The sequence below is a fragment of the Thamnophis sirtalis genome, unplaced genomic scaffold, assembly GCF_051295495.1.
Source record: "Thamnophis sirtalis isolate CommonGarterSnake01/CBP01778 unplaced genomic scaffold, rThaSir2_p1.2 scaffold_4, whole genome shotgun sequence".
Classification (NCBI taxonomy): domain Eukaryota; kingdom Metazoa; phylum Chordata; class Lepidosauria; order Squamata; family Natricidae; genus Thamnophis; species Thamnophis sirtalis.
Window position 1 is genome coordinate 128,965,030 of NW_028261384.1, and position 15,786 is coordinate 128,980,815.

At 36.1% G+C, this 15,786-nt stretch overlaps 3 protein-coding genes across 3 annotated transcripts; 2 read left to right on the forward strand and 1 right to left on the reverse strand.

Moving 5' to 3' along the window:
• The first annotated feature begins 1,923 nt into the window (after positions 1-1,923).
• LOC148046531 (vomeronasal type-2 receptor 26-like) lies at positions 1,924-5,293 on the forward strand. The gene is made up of 3 exons (XM_087714819.1): positions 1,924-2,166; positions 3,107-3,964; positions 4,970-5,293. Exons 1-3 carry the CDS (start codon positions 1,924-1,926, stop codon positions 5,291-5,293), a joined length of 1,425 nt encoding a protein of 474 aa, XP_087570945.1.
• Positions 5,294-7,108: 1,815 nt separating this feature from the next.
• Positions 7,109-8,377, forward strand: LOC148046532 (vomeronasal type-2 receptor 26-like). The gene is made up of 2 exons (XM_087714820.1): positions 7,109-7,172; positions 7,467-8,377. Exon 2 carries the CDS (start codon positions 7,469-7,471, stop codon positions 8,375-8,377), a length of 909 nt encoding a protein of 302 aa, XP_087570946.1. The 5' UTR covers positions 7,109-7,172; positions 7,467-7,468.
• Positions 8,378-13,478: 5,101 nt separating this feature from the next.
• On the reverse strand, positions 13,479-14,477 carry LOC148046533 (vomeronasal type-2 receptor 26-like). The gene has a single exon (XM_087714821.1). The coding sequence runs from the start codon at positions 14,475-14,477 to the stop codon at positions 13,479-13,481; it is 999 nt and encodes a 332-aa protein (XP_087570947.1).
• Positions 14,478-15,786: the final 1,309 nt, after the last annotated feature.

The following is a 15,786-nucleotide window of genomic DNA, read 5'->3' on the forward strand; positions in this document are numbered from 1 at the left end:
TAAGCTTGGCTTATTAGAATTGATCGTTTACCCCCTATTCCTTTTCAAATACATGAACCTTCCAGGAAATATCATTTGATATCTGAGTTGATGATACCCAATTTCATACCAACTCATAGGCTTTAAGGGAGATGCTATCAGTGTTCTATCATGTAGAATACTGATGCCTGTAAGTGTCAAGACTAGAGAGAACAGAAGCTGAGGAAGATAGATTTGATATTTGTACATTGCGATTCTCCATTACTGCCACTTGTGTCTCTGGAAAGGTAAGGGAAGAACAGATTTGTCATTTGGAGATTCATTCTGGACTTACAGTTGCTTCTTGAAATGTGGATGGAAATCATGACTAAAGGACTCCATTTCTGGCTGGTGCACCAATTCTTTTCTGATGCAGGTGAAGCTGGCTACATATACAATTCTATGCCTTTGACAAGGGGCAGTATTTAAAGACTCCTCTAAAGTTACACCTAATGCAAACTTCTGTAGTCTCTGAGATAATGGACTTTTAATGTTATGATAATATAATGGATATTTGACAGCACCTATATTGATTGGGTTCAGCTAAAAGCAGATAAATGGATGGATGGATGGATGGATGGATGGATGGATGGATGGATGGATGGATGGATGGATGGATGGATGGATTATAGAAAGACAGATAGACATACAGTATATCCAAATCTGACTGGTATAAAATGCCAATGAGATATAAACTTCCACTGAAGTTGTTGATGAATTATAGGTTGGGTTTTTTTTTAGTATTGATATACAGCATCATTTTTAAAATAATTATTTTACTATTATCTGGAATGTGGCTAATATTTTATTTTTTTATTTTTCTTCTTATGTTGATTATATATTACTTTATTTTAATTTAATTTTATCGTATTGCATGTTTTCTTTTAATATTTTGTGCATCCTCACCACCTGTGAGACTATGGTAGAATATCAAACAAACAAATAATCTGTAAAGTAATATAAGGCCATATTGTTTTAAAAGAAGATTTTTTTTCCTGTCTGCATATAAATGTGGAAAAATTCTTCATTTCTTTTAATTTTTCATTGCTGTCAATAATTACAGGCTGCTGTACACTTGTTTACATGCCATAGTTTCCTAGGACTTGAATTCTGAATTGTTGATCTTTCAATTGTCATTATCAATTCCCAGATTATTGCTTCAACTTCATCTCCTAGTGGGCAAGAGGTTGTTGTGGAGACAAGTGCAAATAGAAATATTCTTAATGAGGTAGAGCTTGGGGAATCTTCAACTGGCTTAAGATCAGACACTTTTACATATTATGATGATATTTGCAGTCTTGGTCTTGGTGCTTTTGCCTGAAAGGATGTCCATGATTCCCAGTGCTAGATGTAGGACTAACAACCCTCTGCCTTTTCTTCACAAGCAATATCAGTCAGGAGATTTCATAATTGTGGGCATTTTCTCTCAGATCTACCTCTACTGTAGAATGATAGACTTCAGGAAACATCCATCTATGGAGCTTTTTGGCACCACTGTATAAGATGTTTTACAAAGAGACAGGAAAAGAGAAAGAAGAAAAGGATATAGAGCAGAAAGAGGGAGGGAAGGAAGGACAGTCTTTGTATGTAGGATGGACAGCAGATTATAAATAATTAGATGATGGATGGATAGATGGATGGAAGGATGGATGGATGGAACTGGTAGATAGGTTGTAGATTGATAGAGGATGGATGGATGGATGGATGGATGGATGGATGGATGGATGGATGGATGGATGGACGGACGGATGGACAGACAGACAGACAGACAGACAGACACCAGATATTATGAAAATGAAACTGAGTTGACCAATACCATGCATGTATTTTGACAGAATATATAATACTTATTTTAGGGTCATAAATCCAATGTATCAACATATTCTCGCTTTAGAGTTTGCCATCATGAAAATCAATAGAGATCCCTCTATTTTACCAAATCATACCTTGGGTTTCCATATTTATAATAGCTACTTTGATCCAACTTGGACATACCGTGCCTCATTGGAGCTCTTCTTTACAAAGGGCCAATTCATACCTAACTACAACTGTGATACTCAAAACAGACCAATAGCAGTCATTGGAGGACCTTCATCTGACATCTATCTATACGTGACTAATATCCTTTCCCTGTACAAGATGCCACAGGTATGTTGCTTCCTTGGAATTAAGGAGATAAAAATCCATATAATATTTTTTTTTCTGTATAAATATTCACATACAGGTGAATTTTGGAGTGTTTTGGTTTTGCCACAGAACCTTAATTCTTTACCTTTTTGATGTTTAAAGGTGCTGGGAAATTAATGGGGACATTATACATTGCCCAGAAGTAACATTTTATTGGTTATTTCAGGGAAACAGTTGTTAAACACAAGAAAGAGTGTGACCAGAATTTCAATCTGGGTCTGGTAACACTTGTGCATTGAAGATTATCCTTTTCAAACTTTACTTAAAGCATGATTACAACTATAATAAAACTGTATTTTGCTGTGTTTTTCAGCAAAATCAATATTCTCCAGAGTATAAGGGTCACCCAACCTAGTATTCAGATTTTTTTTTAAAGGACTTAGTATTGATTTTGTTTCAGTTTCACTGTGTCCTACTAATGTTCTCCTTGGAAATAAAATGAACTTCTCTGGAAATATTGCATTAGTAATATTGAAAGAACTGGAGGATCGTTTTTCCCAATTAAATAATATATTGTGAATTAACATTTATCTTGATGAAATTTAAGTTGGAGAGTAAGTTTTTCTATGGTGGCATAACATGATATGATTCGTCTCTGAATTGTGAACTGGTGTTCTAATGCAACTCTGAACCAATGACCTACTTTGGTGATGCAGCTCAGCCTTAGAAGTAACAGCATGGCAATCTCCATGCAGAGATGGAGAGCTGCTGATTTAACTAATTTTCTTAAGTCATGACTAAAGCTGAACATTTCTGCTCCATTAATCTTCCAGTTTGAATATGAATGTGAAATTTACATGGAATTTGGCTTCAGCTTTTAATTTAGTGGACAAAATTGCACATCAACTTTTTACTTTATAGTGATTTTTTCCCCTTTTATTGTTTATCTCTTTGTTTCTAGATATTGTATGGTTCTGCTCCTGAAATTAGCACAAAAGAACAAGCTGCTTTTTACCAACAGATGCTGCCAAATATGGACATTCAGTACAGGGGAATTTCTCACTTATTGCTATATTTCACGTGGACATGGGTTGGGATGTTGTTAGTAGACAACGAGAGTGGTGAAATGTTTCTGCGCAGGGTGTTTCCCATGGCTACCCAGAGTGGCATCTGCTTTGACTTCATTGCAAGATTTCCCAAACCTGTTAATTCAGAAAATCTGAAAAAGATGGCCAAAATAGGACTTAACATGTACAGATTGGTTATGAAAAGTGATGTCACTGTGGTGGTAGTTCACGGTGAAAGTGGTAACATGATGACTCTAAGGTTTCTTTCCAGTAATTTGAAAGATAATGATTTCCCACTATGGAAAAAAGGGAAAGTCTGGATTATGACAATACAGATGGATTTCACATCACATCCCTTTCAAAGAAATAAGGACATGGTTTTCCTTCATGGGGCTTTATCTTTTGCAGTTCATTCAGAGAAGGTACTGAGATTCAAGCAATTTGTTCAGATGAGAAACCCTATCTTGGAAAAGGAAGGCAGTTTTATCAAGACCTTCTGGGAAAATGCCTTTGGATGTTCCTTCCGCACCTCTGTAATACAAAAGGCAAATGGGGCCACTTGTACTGGAAAGGAAAAACTGGAGGTCCTTCCTACATCTGTGTTTGATATGGAAATGAGTGGCCACAGCTACAGTGTCTACAATGCTATCTATGTAGTGGCACATGCTTTGCATGACTTCTATTCATCTATAATGAAATACAGAGCATTTGGGAAAGTCAAGGGGAAACTTTTGAATCAACATTTATGGAAGGTAAAATCCCCAAAAGACAAATTACAGATGTCTCAATCTTTCTTCCTACTAGATTTCTTTTAAAAAATCATTCCTCCAAATATTCATTTGTACAATCTAGGCGAAATGATGCAGTTTTGATGAATATGAATTTAGCTGTTTATTTTTTTTACAATCTAAGAATAAGTAAAAAATGTAAAATACATTTTATTAATGTATCCATATGTAATATTATGTAAATATGTAAAAAAAAGAAGAAACCATATAAAGTTAAGAATTCATTAGAGTCACAAAATAGTTTCTATAAGTTAAAGTTAGATATAAAAATGTTGCTTCTGCTTTTCAACACCTGCATATTGATAATTTAGTAAGACTAAACATGATTTCTTTCTAGATGACATACATATAATTTATTTCAGAACATTGTATTCCATATATTTATTTGGACATCCAAGATCAATATGTTATGTTGCTCTTTTGGTATTACTTTTTGTCTTATATGTTTTTTTCTTATATGCTTACTGAAACTTTTAATTCTGAGACCGTTCTCAAATCCAAAAACATACTCAAAATTCAATTTCTTTTAAAAGAAATCCATGGACCAGTTGTCATTTCTGTACTGGAAACTTTTAATAAATTTATGGAGGTCCTTATCATTACAATTTTAACATTTTTTAAGGTTCTGCAACATTTTTCTCCATTTTCTCTTTTATACTCTTCTCAATATAAACTGTTTCTCCATTATTAGATTTTTATTTTTTTTACAAATCTGCTAGAAATAATTAGTCTGCTTTAAATTGCGGTACAGTCAGAGCTTGTATTTAATTTTATTTCTTTTGTTTCATTGTGGTGCTATGAAGATTCTGTAATCATAATTACAAAATGTAATGTAGTGTATTATTGTGGTTATTATTATCTTTCATATTTTACAAACCTTGAAAGGATTTCTGGCCTCTATACTTGGGGAGAAAGAGTGCTGTTCAATAGCCTGATACATATCTCTATTTGGCTTATTTTCTGATTTAGCTCAACTACATTATCCGAAGGATTGCATTTAATAATAGTGCTGGGCAACAAATTGGGTTCAATGAAAATGGAGAATTAGAGACTGGATTTGATATTATCAATTGGATCACATTTTCAAATTTGTCTTTTAAGAAAGTCCAAGTTGGAAGCATAGACCTCAAGGACTCCAATGAAAAAATGGTCACCATTTATGAAGATGATATTGTGTGGCCAAGCAGATTTAACCAGGTATGGACCACTCACATTGAGCTCAGTCCAGATTTCACTACTTCTAAAGCTCACTTTAGAGCCACACTATTTCACCACAATTACCTTCAGAAATAGAATTATATTCTCTCTCTAAAGCCTCTCCAGACAGTTTTTTTGTTTATTCGCATGAGAATCATTACAGTGAAAATAAGGCAAAACATTAAAAAATATAAAATACAATGTTAAAATATGTACAAATTAAAACGACCTTGTCCAGAAACAAGTACCACAGCCACAAAGAGTAAAAGCAACAGGATATCCCCATTTGTTCAGAGTGTTTCTGGATCTTGTTGTTCCCATGTACAGTCTACTCAATGGTTTCCTACTTCTCAATTTTTGTCAGACATCAGCTCTTCCATTACTTCCACCCATTATTAGTTCTTCCTAGATTTCCATAAATCTGCTTTCAAATTCTTCAAAGTCATACATCGACGTAAAGAAGATTTTCCTGGTTTTTAGTTTCTGCTGAGATGGTTAAAGGCTACAGAGAAGGTCTTGTCTAGATATTGATAATTTGAGTCACGCAAGCCCAAAATCTGAGAGAGAATTTTTTATAAAATATTTTATAGATGGTATTTAGATCCTTAAAAACTGGCTTGTATGTATACGAATTTACAACCTAAATGCTGGAGATGCTACATATTACCATATATGGTGGACTTGTAAAAAGGTTAAAGCATTCTGGATAAAAATATGGTGGATTATGCAAAATATTTTTTAAAAGAGGATAAAGTTTACCCCTCAGTTATTCCTGTTAGGTATAACTACTGATTGTACTGTTATAGAGACTAACTTGATTTTGCACTTAATAATGGCAGCAAGACTGTTGGCGCAATACTAGAAGAAGGAAGATTTGCCTACTATTCAAGAATGGACATTAAAAGTAACAAACTTAGCAGAGTTGGCTAAAATATCAGCATATCTTAAGGATCACTTAGATGAGAAACATAAACTGGAGAAGATGGATTGACTATATTCAAAATAAATATGAGACTTAGAAATTCCAGATAGTTTATGACTGAAAAAGTGAGGAATGATATAATCTGTTTAGAGTTAGCCTAACAAAACAGGAGTTAAAGCACAAATGAAAGATGATACTAACTTTCTTTTAGTTTATTTTAGAATATGCTTGTTAAAGATATATATCCTGTATTTCCTCTGGGATGTCGGGGGGGGGAGGTTGGAGGAGGTTGGGTTCGGGTGGGGATGGTGGGGGAGGGGAGGTAAATATTTGTAAAAGCTTTTTTTAAATGTTCAATAATAAAAAAACGTAATTTGAGTCTATTTCTCTGTATGCTGCTGTTAAGACGTTTGAGTGTCCCTTGGACCACAGCTGGCTAATCCTTTCAATCCAGAAGTATCCAAAACATGCTCATTTCCACCTGTGACACTATGTGTATGTAGGCTAGCTGATAGACTTACGAAGTCATTCATTGGTGATCACTTGGATACCGTCTAAAGTAGATGAGTAAATGGAGAAAAAGGAGTAGGAAACGAAGAAAGTTCACACCTTGGATGTAACTTCCGTGCAAAAATCTTCCCATTCACTAAAGGCCTTACAGATGTTCAAAAGCAAAGAAAGGCAAAGAACATTTATAAATCAAAGACTCTGTAAAGTGATCTTTTTATTGGAGACAAATTAAGTATTGTGGTCTATATGTTTGCACTGAGGCAAAAAGCTGTTCAAATCATTTCAACCCAAAACCAGGCTTTGCTGTCTCACATTATTATATCAAAAGAAAAAAAAAAGTATAGTTAAAGACTCTGAGATGCCATTTTTCCAAAGATGAAGCTTTTCAATTTTTTATTTTTATAATTTATGGACAGACCCAGCCACTTTCTCTGTGTAATGGGAAGTGTGATTCAGGCTACAGTAAGATCAAAATCGAAGGGAAACTATTTTGCTGCTATGACTGTCTTCGATGTGCAGAAGGGAAGATTTCTAACAGGGAGGGTAAGAGATATTGTATATATCTACCTCACTGAATAAATTGGATGATAAATGTACTATGGAAAATTTTCTGTTTTCTGCCAGTGGTTTCACTTGGCACATTAGATTATAAAATAGGCTTAAGTAATTGAATTGTAAGCATGTTCATTATTGGTAAATGTACGGAGCTGTTTGGCATACTTTTGACAAATATGTATGCTTTTGACATACATTTTTCAGAAATTAATTGAACACTTGTACAGTCGGTTTTTATTCTTTCAATGCAACTTTAAAATAAATACTTTCTATCACCCATAGACATGGATGAATGTTTTCAATGTCCAGAGGATCACTATCCCAATGAGAAGAAGGTTTTGTGTCTCCCCAAAATTGCAACATTCTTGAACTACAAAGAAACCTTGGGAACAGTTATGGCCAGTTCTTCTCTTTTCTTCTCTTTAATCATAGTTGGAGTCCTTTGGATCTTTATTAAGCATCAGGACACTCCCATTGTCAGAGCTAACAACCGAAACCTCACATATGCCCTCCTTATTGCTCTCCTGTTATCATTCCTTTGTACTTTGCTATTCATTGGGAAGCCTCAAAAGGTGACATGTCTCTTTCGTCAAACTGCCTTTGGCATCATCTTCTCAGTGGCCATTTCTTGTGTTTTGGCCAAAACCATCATTGTGGTTCTAGCTTTCATGGCTACCAAGCCAGGGTCCAAGATGACCAAGTGGATGGGGACAAGACTTGGCATGTTTATAGTATCCTGCTGTTCCTTTATTCAAATTAAAATTTGTGTTATATGGCTGATCATCTCTCCCCCATTCCCAGATGCTGACATGAAGTCAATAGCAGAAGAAGTCATTCTCGAGTGCAACAAAGGATCTGCCTTCATGTTCTATGGTGTCTTGGGTTATATGGGCTTCCTTGCCGTTGTCAGTTTCACACTGGCCTTCCTAGCAAGGAAATTGCCTGATGCTTTCAATGAAGCCAAGTTTATCACCTTCAGCATGTTGGTCTTCTGCAGTGTTTGGTTGTCCTTTGTTCCAGCATATCTGAGTTCGAAGGGAAAATATATGGTTGCTGTGGAGATCTTCTCCATTATAGCTTCCAGTTCTGGATTACTGCTTTGTATCTTTTCTCCCAAGCTGTACATCATTGTGCTGAGGCCTGATTTAAACAAAAAAGAGCAGCTCAAAAGAGAAAAGGACAGAATAGCCTAAATTCTTATCGCTGCTGCCTATTTTGCATCAGATATAAGGAAGTGTGGGGCGTGTGGTCTTGCAGTTAAGGCACTAAGTTAGAAACAAGTGAATGTGAGCTTTACTATCACCTCAGGCATGTTGCTGTTCTTGGGAAAATTTGAGGAACAAGTAATATTAGATGTTTACTGCCTTGAATTATTATATAAAATAATAAATGGGCAGAGAAATTAAAACAAATAAATATTGATTAATTAATCTTCCTTCACAATTTATGTTGGGAGTATACTCTTAATGTTTGGTAGGCAATATAGATTCATATACAATAACAAATGGTTAATGTTGCTTTAAATGGGTGAATGTACTTATCAGCTGTAATTAACTTTGCAATAAGAGGGAGTCAGGAAAGCTCACTCTCTCTCTCTACTTGTCCTATGTTTGATGACTACTTGCTCGCTTGATTACTGGAACGTGAATTGTGATTGTAAGCAATTGTTTGTTCTTTGAATTGTGTTTGGACACACATCTACTATCACTGCTTGTGTAGCTATTGTTAGTAGTAAAGCTACTTGTTTTTACTAGCAGTGTCTGAGACTCTATTCGTGTGTTTCTTCTACTAGCAACGTTCCTTCTCTCTAGCTGTACATTCCACTGTGCTACTTCCTGTCTCCCAACGGAGATACCTCTAACAATTTATCTCACTTTTTCAGTTGAAATTGTACTTAAAAAAACCAATTGTTTATCATATGTATATAATATAGGTTCACTAAAAGTTTTAAAAAGTTATTTAAGTAGAATGGTAATGTATTTCAAATAACTGCATCTTAAAGAAATGTCTTAGATGCGTAGGCCTATTATCTGGCTTATTTAAAGAACAAAGTAAATATCTACAAATCTGCTCATCTTGATTTCCATTGGGGGAAGGTACACTTCCCTATTCTCTGTCCAGAGAGAAAAAGAGATTGGTCCCTTTACTGATGAAACAATTTTCATGTTTGTCCTATGATGATGGAAAAGAGTAGAATAGAAGAAAGAAAAAAAGAGTGGGGAAACTTGTTGTTTTTGCATGCATTTTAATCAGTAGAAGCAATTATTATGACAACTGAAAGATCCAAATCAACCTTTCAAAAAGGGAATGCTACACACCAGATGGTAGTACAAACCAAGTAAAAGCAAACTGTGCACAATGTGCATCTGATAGAAAAACAAAGCTGAAATAAAATATATCTATATACAGTATTAAGGATCATATGGCTCATTTTTCTCTAGCTCAAGAGTTTATTATCTCCTGTTACTAAAGCCAAAGAGAAAGCAATTCACAAATAATGGTAGGCAAGCAAAGGAAAATGGCATTCCTAAGTTTTGTGTAACCCTTGCATACTAATTTGTCAAAGGAAAAAAGTAAGCATTATGTCCTTTCATTTATGGAGAAGCTTTAGCTTTATGTAATGCACTGCCAATATTAACATGTTCATTTGGAAAGCATTAAGAGGCTTCCAGAACAGACCTCCAAAATAAGGACATGGTGGACTTTCTAGCAATCATTCTAACATTAATTCAGTGGGGAATGTTTCTTATCTGTTGTGGTCCACTGTCAGCCTGTGGAGCTGGCAGCAAAGTCAGACAGTGAGGATGTTGGAGAGGAACATGGGCCCTGGAGTGCGGGGAAGGCTTGGATGAGGGCTCTGTGTCTGAGGCAAAGAGGGGACCAAGGCCATCTGGTAGTTATTTGCTGCCTCAGGAGCCTCGGAGCCTGACATCAGTGAGTCAGAATAACAGCAGGAGCCTGTTCCCAGTGTGTGCAGAGCTGCCAGAAAACAGGCTCAACTTGGGAGTAAGGCTTGGAGTTGATTGTCCCTCCCCCATAAGACATAAAAAAGGAGAGAATGAGATGTAAGCTTTTGCAGGAAGCAATTAGTTCATCAGGTTGGGGCAAGCTTTGAAAAGTTCTGTTTGACTGTGCTAAGCTTGGCCTTGGAAAACTAATTTGGCAATTAGGTCTCTGAAAGCATTCCCAGAGAGATAAGGTGGATGTTTATCAACATTCTGGTGAAAGACTATGGCAACTCGAGCAGACATATGTCAGAATCTTCACAAACTGTTTGTGAAGCCTTGCATGGTGTGAATGATCATAATTCCCAGTTGTATGAATAAAATATGGTTTTGGGGACTAAGATTGTGATATATGCTTTCTCAGGAAGCCTAGGTCATAACATTATCTCTATTGCAACAACCTAAGATTTATTTGTCAGAAAAGGTTGACCACAGCTATAGATTCCCACTCTCTCGGCCTTCCGGAAAGCCACTAAAACCTGGCTATTCCTGCAGGCCTGGGGCTGTTGACCTCATGAATGAGGTCCAGCCCCACCCAGATTGAGTGTATGGTGTGTTGCTTTGAAATCTGTTTTCTCTTTCCCCTTTTTTAACTTTTTATCTTTTTAGTTTTGTATGTTGTAAGCATACAACATACCCGGAGTCCTACGGGTTTAGGCGGCATATAAATTTATTAAATTACAATTAAATTACAATTAGATCAGTTCCACAGCTGGTCATGCAACTCATGAAGAATATAGGAGCCAAGGTGGCACAGTGGTTAGGGTGCAGTACTGCAGGCAACTCCAGCTGACTGTTATCTGCAGTTCAGCGGTTCAAATCTCACCAGCTCAAGGTTGACTCAGCCTTCCATCCTTCCGAGATGGGTGAAATGAGGACCCAGACTGTGGGGGCAATTTGCTGACTCAATTTGCTAAAAATCTGTAAACTGCTTAGAGAGGGCTGAAAGCCCTATGAAGCGGTATATAAGTCTAATAAATAAATAAATAAATAAATAAATAAAATATGAAAATCTTAACCAGACCATATAAGGGTTGAGGTAGACCAGACAGGAAGCATGTCCAGATGATCTAATAATTAAGCAAAAGTATCTGAGAAAGAACACAGCAACATTAACCCTTAACCCTTGACTGTTGTAACTTGGAGATATTTACAGTCTGGTTTCTGATCTTGAATATTTGTCACTAGCAACTATAGCACATTAGCCAAGACTGTTAAAGATGAATCTCAAAGAGGAATTGCTACATTCAAGGTGCTGGTGCTGGTGCTGGAAGCCATGTTTCTGATGAATTTGGGTCAGGTTTTATATATAAGATTCCCAATTCTAAATGCCGCATAAGTGACCCTCTTCCGTTTATTCACAAGGAATACAAACGAGGAAACCTAAAAACTATATATAGTTTTTATTTTATGTCATTTTCATAACATATAACCCATGTATACTATTACATAACCAACATCGTATTATATTATTAAGTGTTTACATCAATTCGTCTTACCATCAACTCCCAAAAACAATTATTGGCTCTTCTGCTCTCCATACACCATATTGATACCTTATCCACCACTTTCTTCCCCCTCTCTCCTCTTCCCCCTACGTCTGTCATCCTTCTTTCTCTACTTCCCCTTTCTCTCTCCTCCTCTCTCCCCTTTCCACTCCTTCTTTCTCTCCTTCTCTTTCCCCCTGCCCACTCTCCTGTCCCTCTCTTCTTCTCTTACCTCTCTTCTCTACTTCACATTCTTCATCTCATTTACTTGGTGTATTTCAGCCTCTAAGCGAGCTCCATTTTATGTTGATGGTGTTTATAATTCCTTTTCAATATGCATGTTTAATTTTGACACATATCTTCCTCCTTTTTTTAAAAAAAGAAAAAAGTATACATATATAGTAATTGTATTTTTAAAACCACCACCCCTAGCCTATTTTTGGCCAAGATGTAGCCCTGGTTACAATTCCAGGCTATTTTCATCATTACATTTATATTTATGCATTCTTACATGCCCCACATTTGTGATTCTGTCTTTATAATCTCAATAATTTCCAATTGTAAGTATATTTCATGTTCCCTCTCCATTTTTTCATATCTTGGCTTAGGTTATCCTTAATTGTCTTTAAATAACAATCCTTACTGTTCAATTTTCATTACAATTCCCTTAATCTACTATATAGAATAATAAATGGTATACATCTCACTTTGTTCATCCTCTTAGGAGGAAACCTCAACATTGTAGGCATTCTGTCTAAGATCTATATATTTTATAACATGATGAACTTCTTTGAACCAACTTCTAGTAATCTGTTAAGCGTCCAAAGATTTTTCTGTTGCAACTATTTTCATATCTCAGCTTGCCAACGAACCATGTGGGGAGGGAAAGGGAGATAGAATATGTCCCAGACATCAAGATGTCAGCGTAAGAACAAAGGACATTCCAACAGGTGTTTACAGAAACTGAAAAGACTTCCCCACATCAATATCCGGAGACCATATTGGACGATGGGACCTGAGATAATTGGGATAGTGGTAGGATTCGAACTTTAACTATAGGCAAAGATCCAGACTTGGTTTTGCCATAAAACATGCCCAAGTAATGTACTCAGTAAAGTTTTGCATAGAGAGATTGGATTGTCTTGATAGTTAGTTAGTTAGTTTGTTTATTTATTTATTTTATTTAGTTTGTAAACATGTACAAGGTTACAGTATAAGTATAAACTTAAATATGAACACAGTAAATGGGTACAAATAAATAAATGAGCTATATTCAAGAATTGGTCTAGCAAAGGTGTTGTATGCCCTAATTTGCAATACAATATTACCGGAGAAGTTTGCTTTACTTGGGTTGACATAGGCTTTTTGATGACATTCTGTAAATTTATTTCTGTATACTTAAGTAATACATGAGTCTAATTTTATACTTCAGTTATTTTCATGCAATTAATCTTCCCTCAAATTATATTCGGCAATCTTGTCTCATTCTTTCGTTGACCTGGACAAGAATATCTCTGTCTTTTCTGGACTAGTCACCTAAACATAGTCCATACCTAAAAATGGTCAACACAATTAAAAAGCTTTGGATAATCAATGAATCACAGACTGACTTTGGGTGGGATATTTTGGGGCTTTTTTCTTTATCTATAATGCATCAGCAATCATTATTTTCTTTTTCAAAACAACCTTGAATATAAGGCAACCTCCTTTATCAAGGCAGCAAGCATATAATATTACAAATGCTTTTCAAATTTTCCAAAGAACATCAACATGCCTGAGGTGATAGTAAAGCTCACGCTCTCCTAGTTTCTAACTTCGTGCCTTAACTGCAAGATCACGTGGCTCCACACTTCCTCATATCTGATGCAAAATAGACAGCAGCGATAAGAATTTAGGCTATTCTGTCCTTTTCTCTTTTTGAGCTGCTCTTTTTTGTTCAAATCAGGCCTCAGCACAATGATGTACAGCTTGGGAGAAAAGATACAAAGCAGTAATCCAGCACTGGAAGCTATAATGGAGAAGATCTCCACAGCAACCATATATTTTCCCTTTGAACTCAGGTATGCTGGAATAAAGGACAACCAAACACTACAGAAGACCAACATGCTGAAGGTGATAAATTTGGCTTCATTGAAAGCATCAGGCAATTTCCTTGCTAGGAAGGCCAGTGTGAAACTGACAATAGCAAGGAAGCCCATATAACCCAATACACCGTAAAACATGAAGGCAGATCCTTTGTTGCACTCCAGAATGATTTCTTCTGCTATTGACTTCATGTCAGCATCTGGAAATGGGGGAGAGATGATCAGCCATATAACACAAATTTTAATTTGAATAAAGGAGCAGCAGGATACTATAAACATGCCAAGTCTTGTCCCCACAAACTTGGTAATCTTGGACCCTGGCTTGGTAGCCATGAAAGCTAGAACTACAATGATGGTTTTGGCTAAAACACAAGAAATGCCCACTGAGAAGATGATGCCAAAAGCAGTTTGACGAAGGAGACATGTCACCTTGTGAGGTTTCCCAATGAATAGCAAAGTACAAAGAAATGATAACAGGAGAGCAACAAGGAGGGCATATGTGAGGTTTCGGTTGTTAGCTCTGACAATGGGAGTGTCCTGATGCTTAAAAAAGATCCAAAGGACTCCAACTGTGATTAAAGAGAAGAAAAGAGAAGAACTGGCCATAACTGTTCCCAAGGTTTCTTTGTAGTTCAAGAAAGTTGCAACTTTGGGGAGACAAAAAACCTGCTTCTCATTGGGATAGTGATCTTCTGGACATTGAAAACATTCATCCATGTCTATGAAAGAAAATATTGATGTTGAAGTTGCATTGAAACAATAAAAACCGACTGTACAAGTGTTCAAAGTGAGGACTTCCAATTAATTTCTGAAAATGTATATCAAACATTGTTACTTGACCTCAACTTATATTTGCATACATCCATTTCTTGCTACCAATAATGAACATGCTTACCATTCAATTATTTATCCCTATTTTATAATCTAATGTGCCAAGTGAAACCACTGGCAGAAAACAGAACATTTTCCCATGGTACATTTGTCAACTCAATTCATTTGGTGAGGTAGAGGTATACAATATCTCTTACCCTCCCTGTTAGAAATCTTCCCTTCAGGACATCGGAGACAGTCATAGCAGCAAAATAGTTTCCCTTCTATTTTGATCTTACTGTAGCCTGAATAGCACTTCCCATTACACAGTGAAAGTGGCTGGGTTTGTCCATAAATTAAAAAAAAAATTGAAAAGGTTTATCTTTGGAAACTAGTCTTTCAGTATTTTTAGAATTATCTTCCCATTATACTTTTCTTTTGATATAGTAATGTGGGACAACAAAGCCTGGTTTTGGGTGGAAAAGATTTAAACAGTTTTTGCCTCAGTGCAAACATATAGACCACAATACATAATTTTTCACCAATATAAATATCACTTTACAGAGGCATTGGTTTACAAATGTTCCTTGATTTTCTTTGCTATTGAACATCTGTGAGGAATTAGCAAATGGGAACATTTTCTCATAGAATTTACATACAAGGTATGAACTCTCTTGGTTGCCTACTCTTTTTTCTCCATTTACCCACCTACCCTAGAAGGTATCCAAGGAATCACCAATGAATTACTTCCTAAGTTTATCCTCTAGACTGCAAAAACATAGTGTCACAGGTGGAAATGAGCACCTCACTATGTTTTGGATCCTTCTGGATTGAAAGGATTTGCCAGCTGTTGTCCAAGGGACACCCAGATGTCTTAACAACAGCATACAGAGAGATAGACTCAAATCATCAATATCTAGACAAGACCTTCTCTGTAGCCATTAACTATCACAGCAAAGACTAAATTCCAGGAAATTCCAGGAAAATATTTTTTTAGGTTGATGGAAGACTTTGAAGAATTTGAAAGCAGATTCATGGAAATCTAGAAAGAACTAATAATGGGTGGAAGCAATGGAAGAGCTGACATCTGGGTCTGACAAAAACTGAGATGTATGGAAGACAGCACATGGGTACAACAATATCCAGGAATACCATGAGCAAATGGGGATATCCAGTTGCTTTTATTCTTTGTGATTGTGGTGTCATTCAGACAACA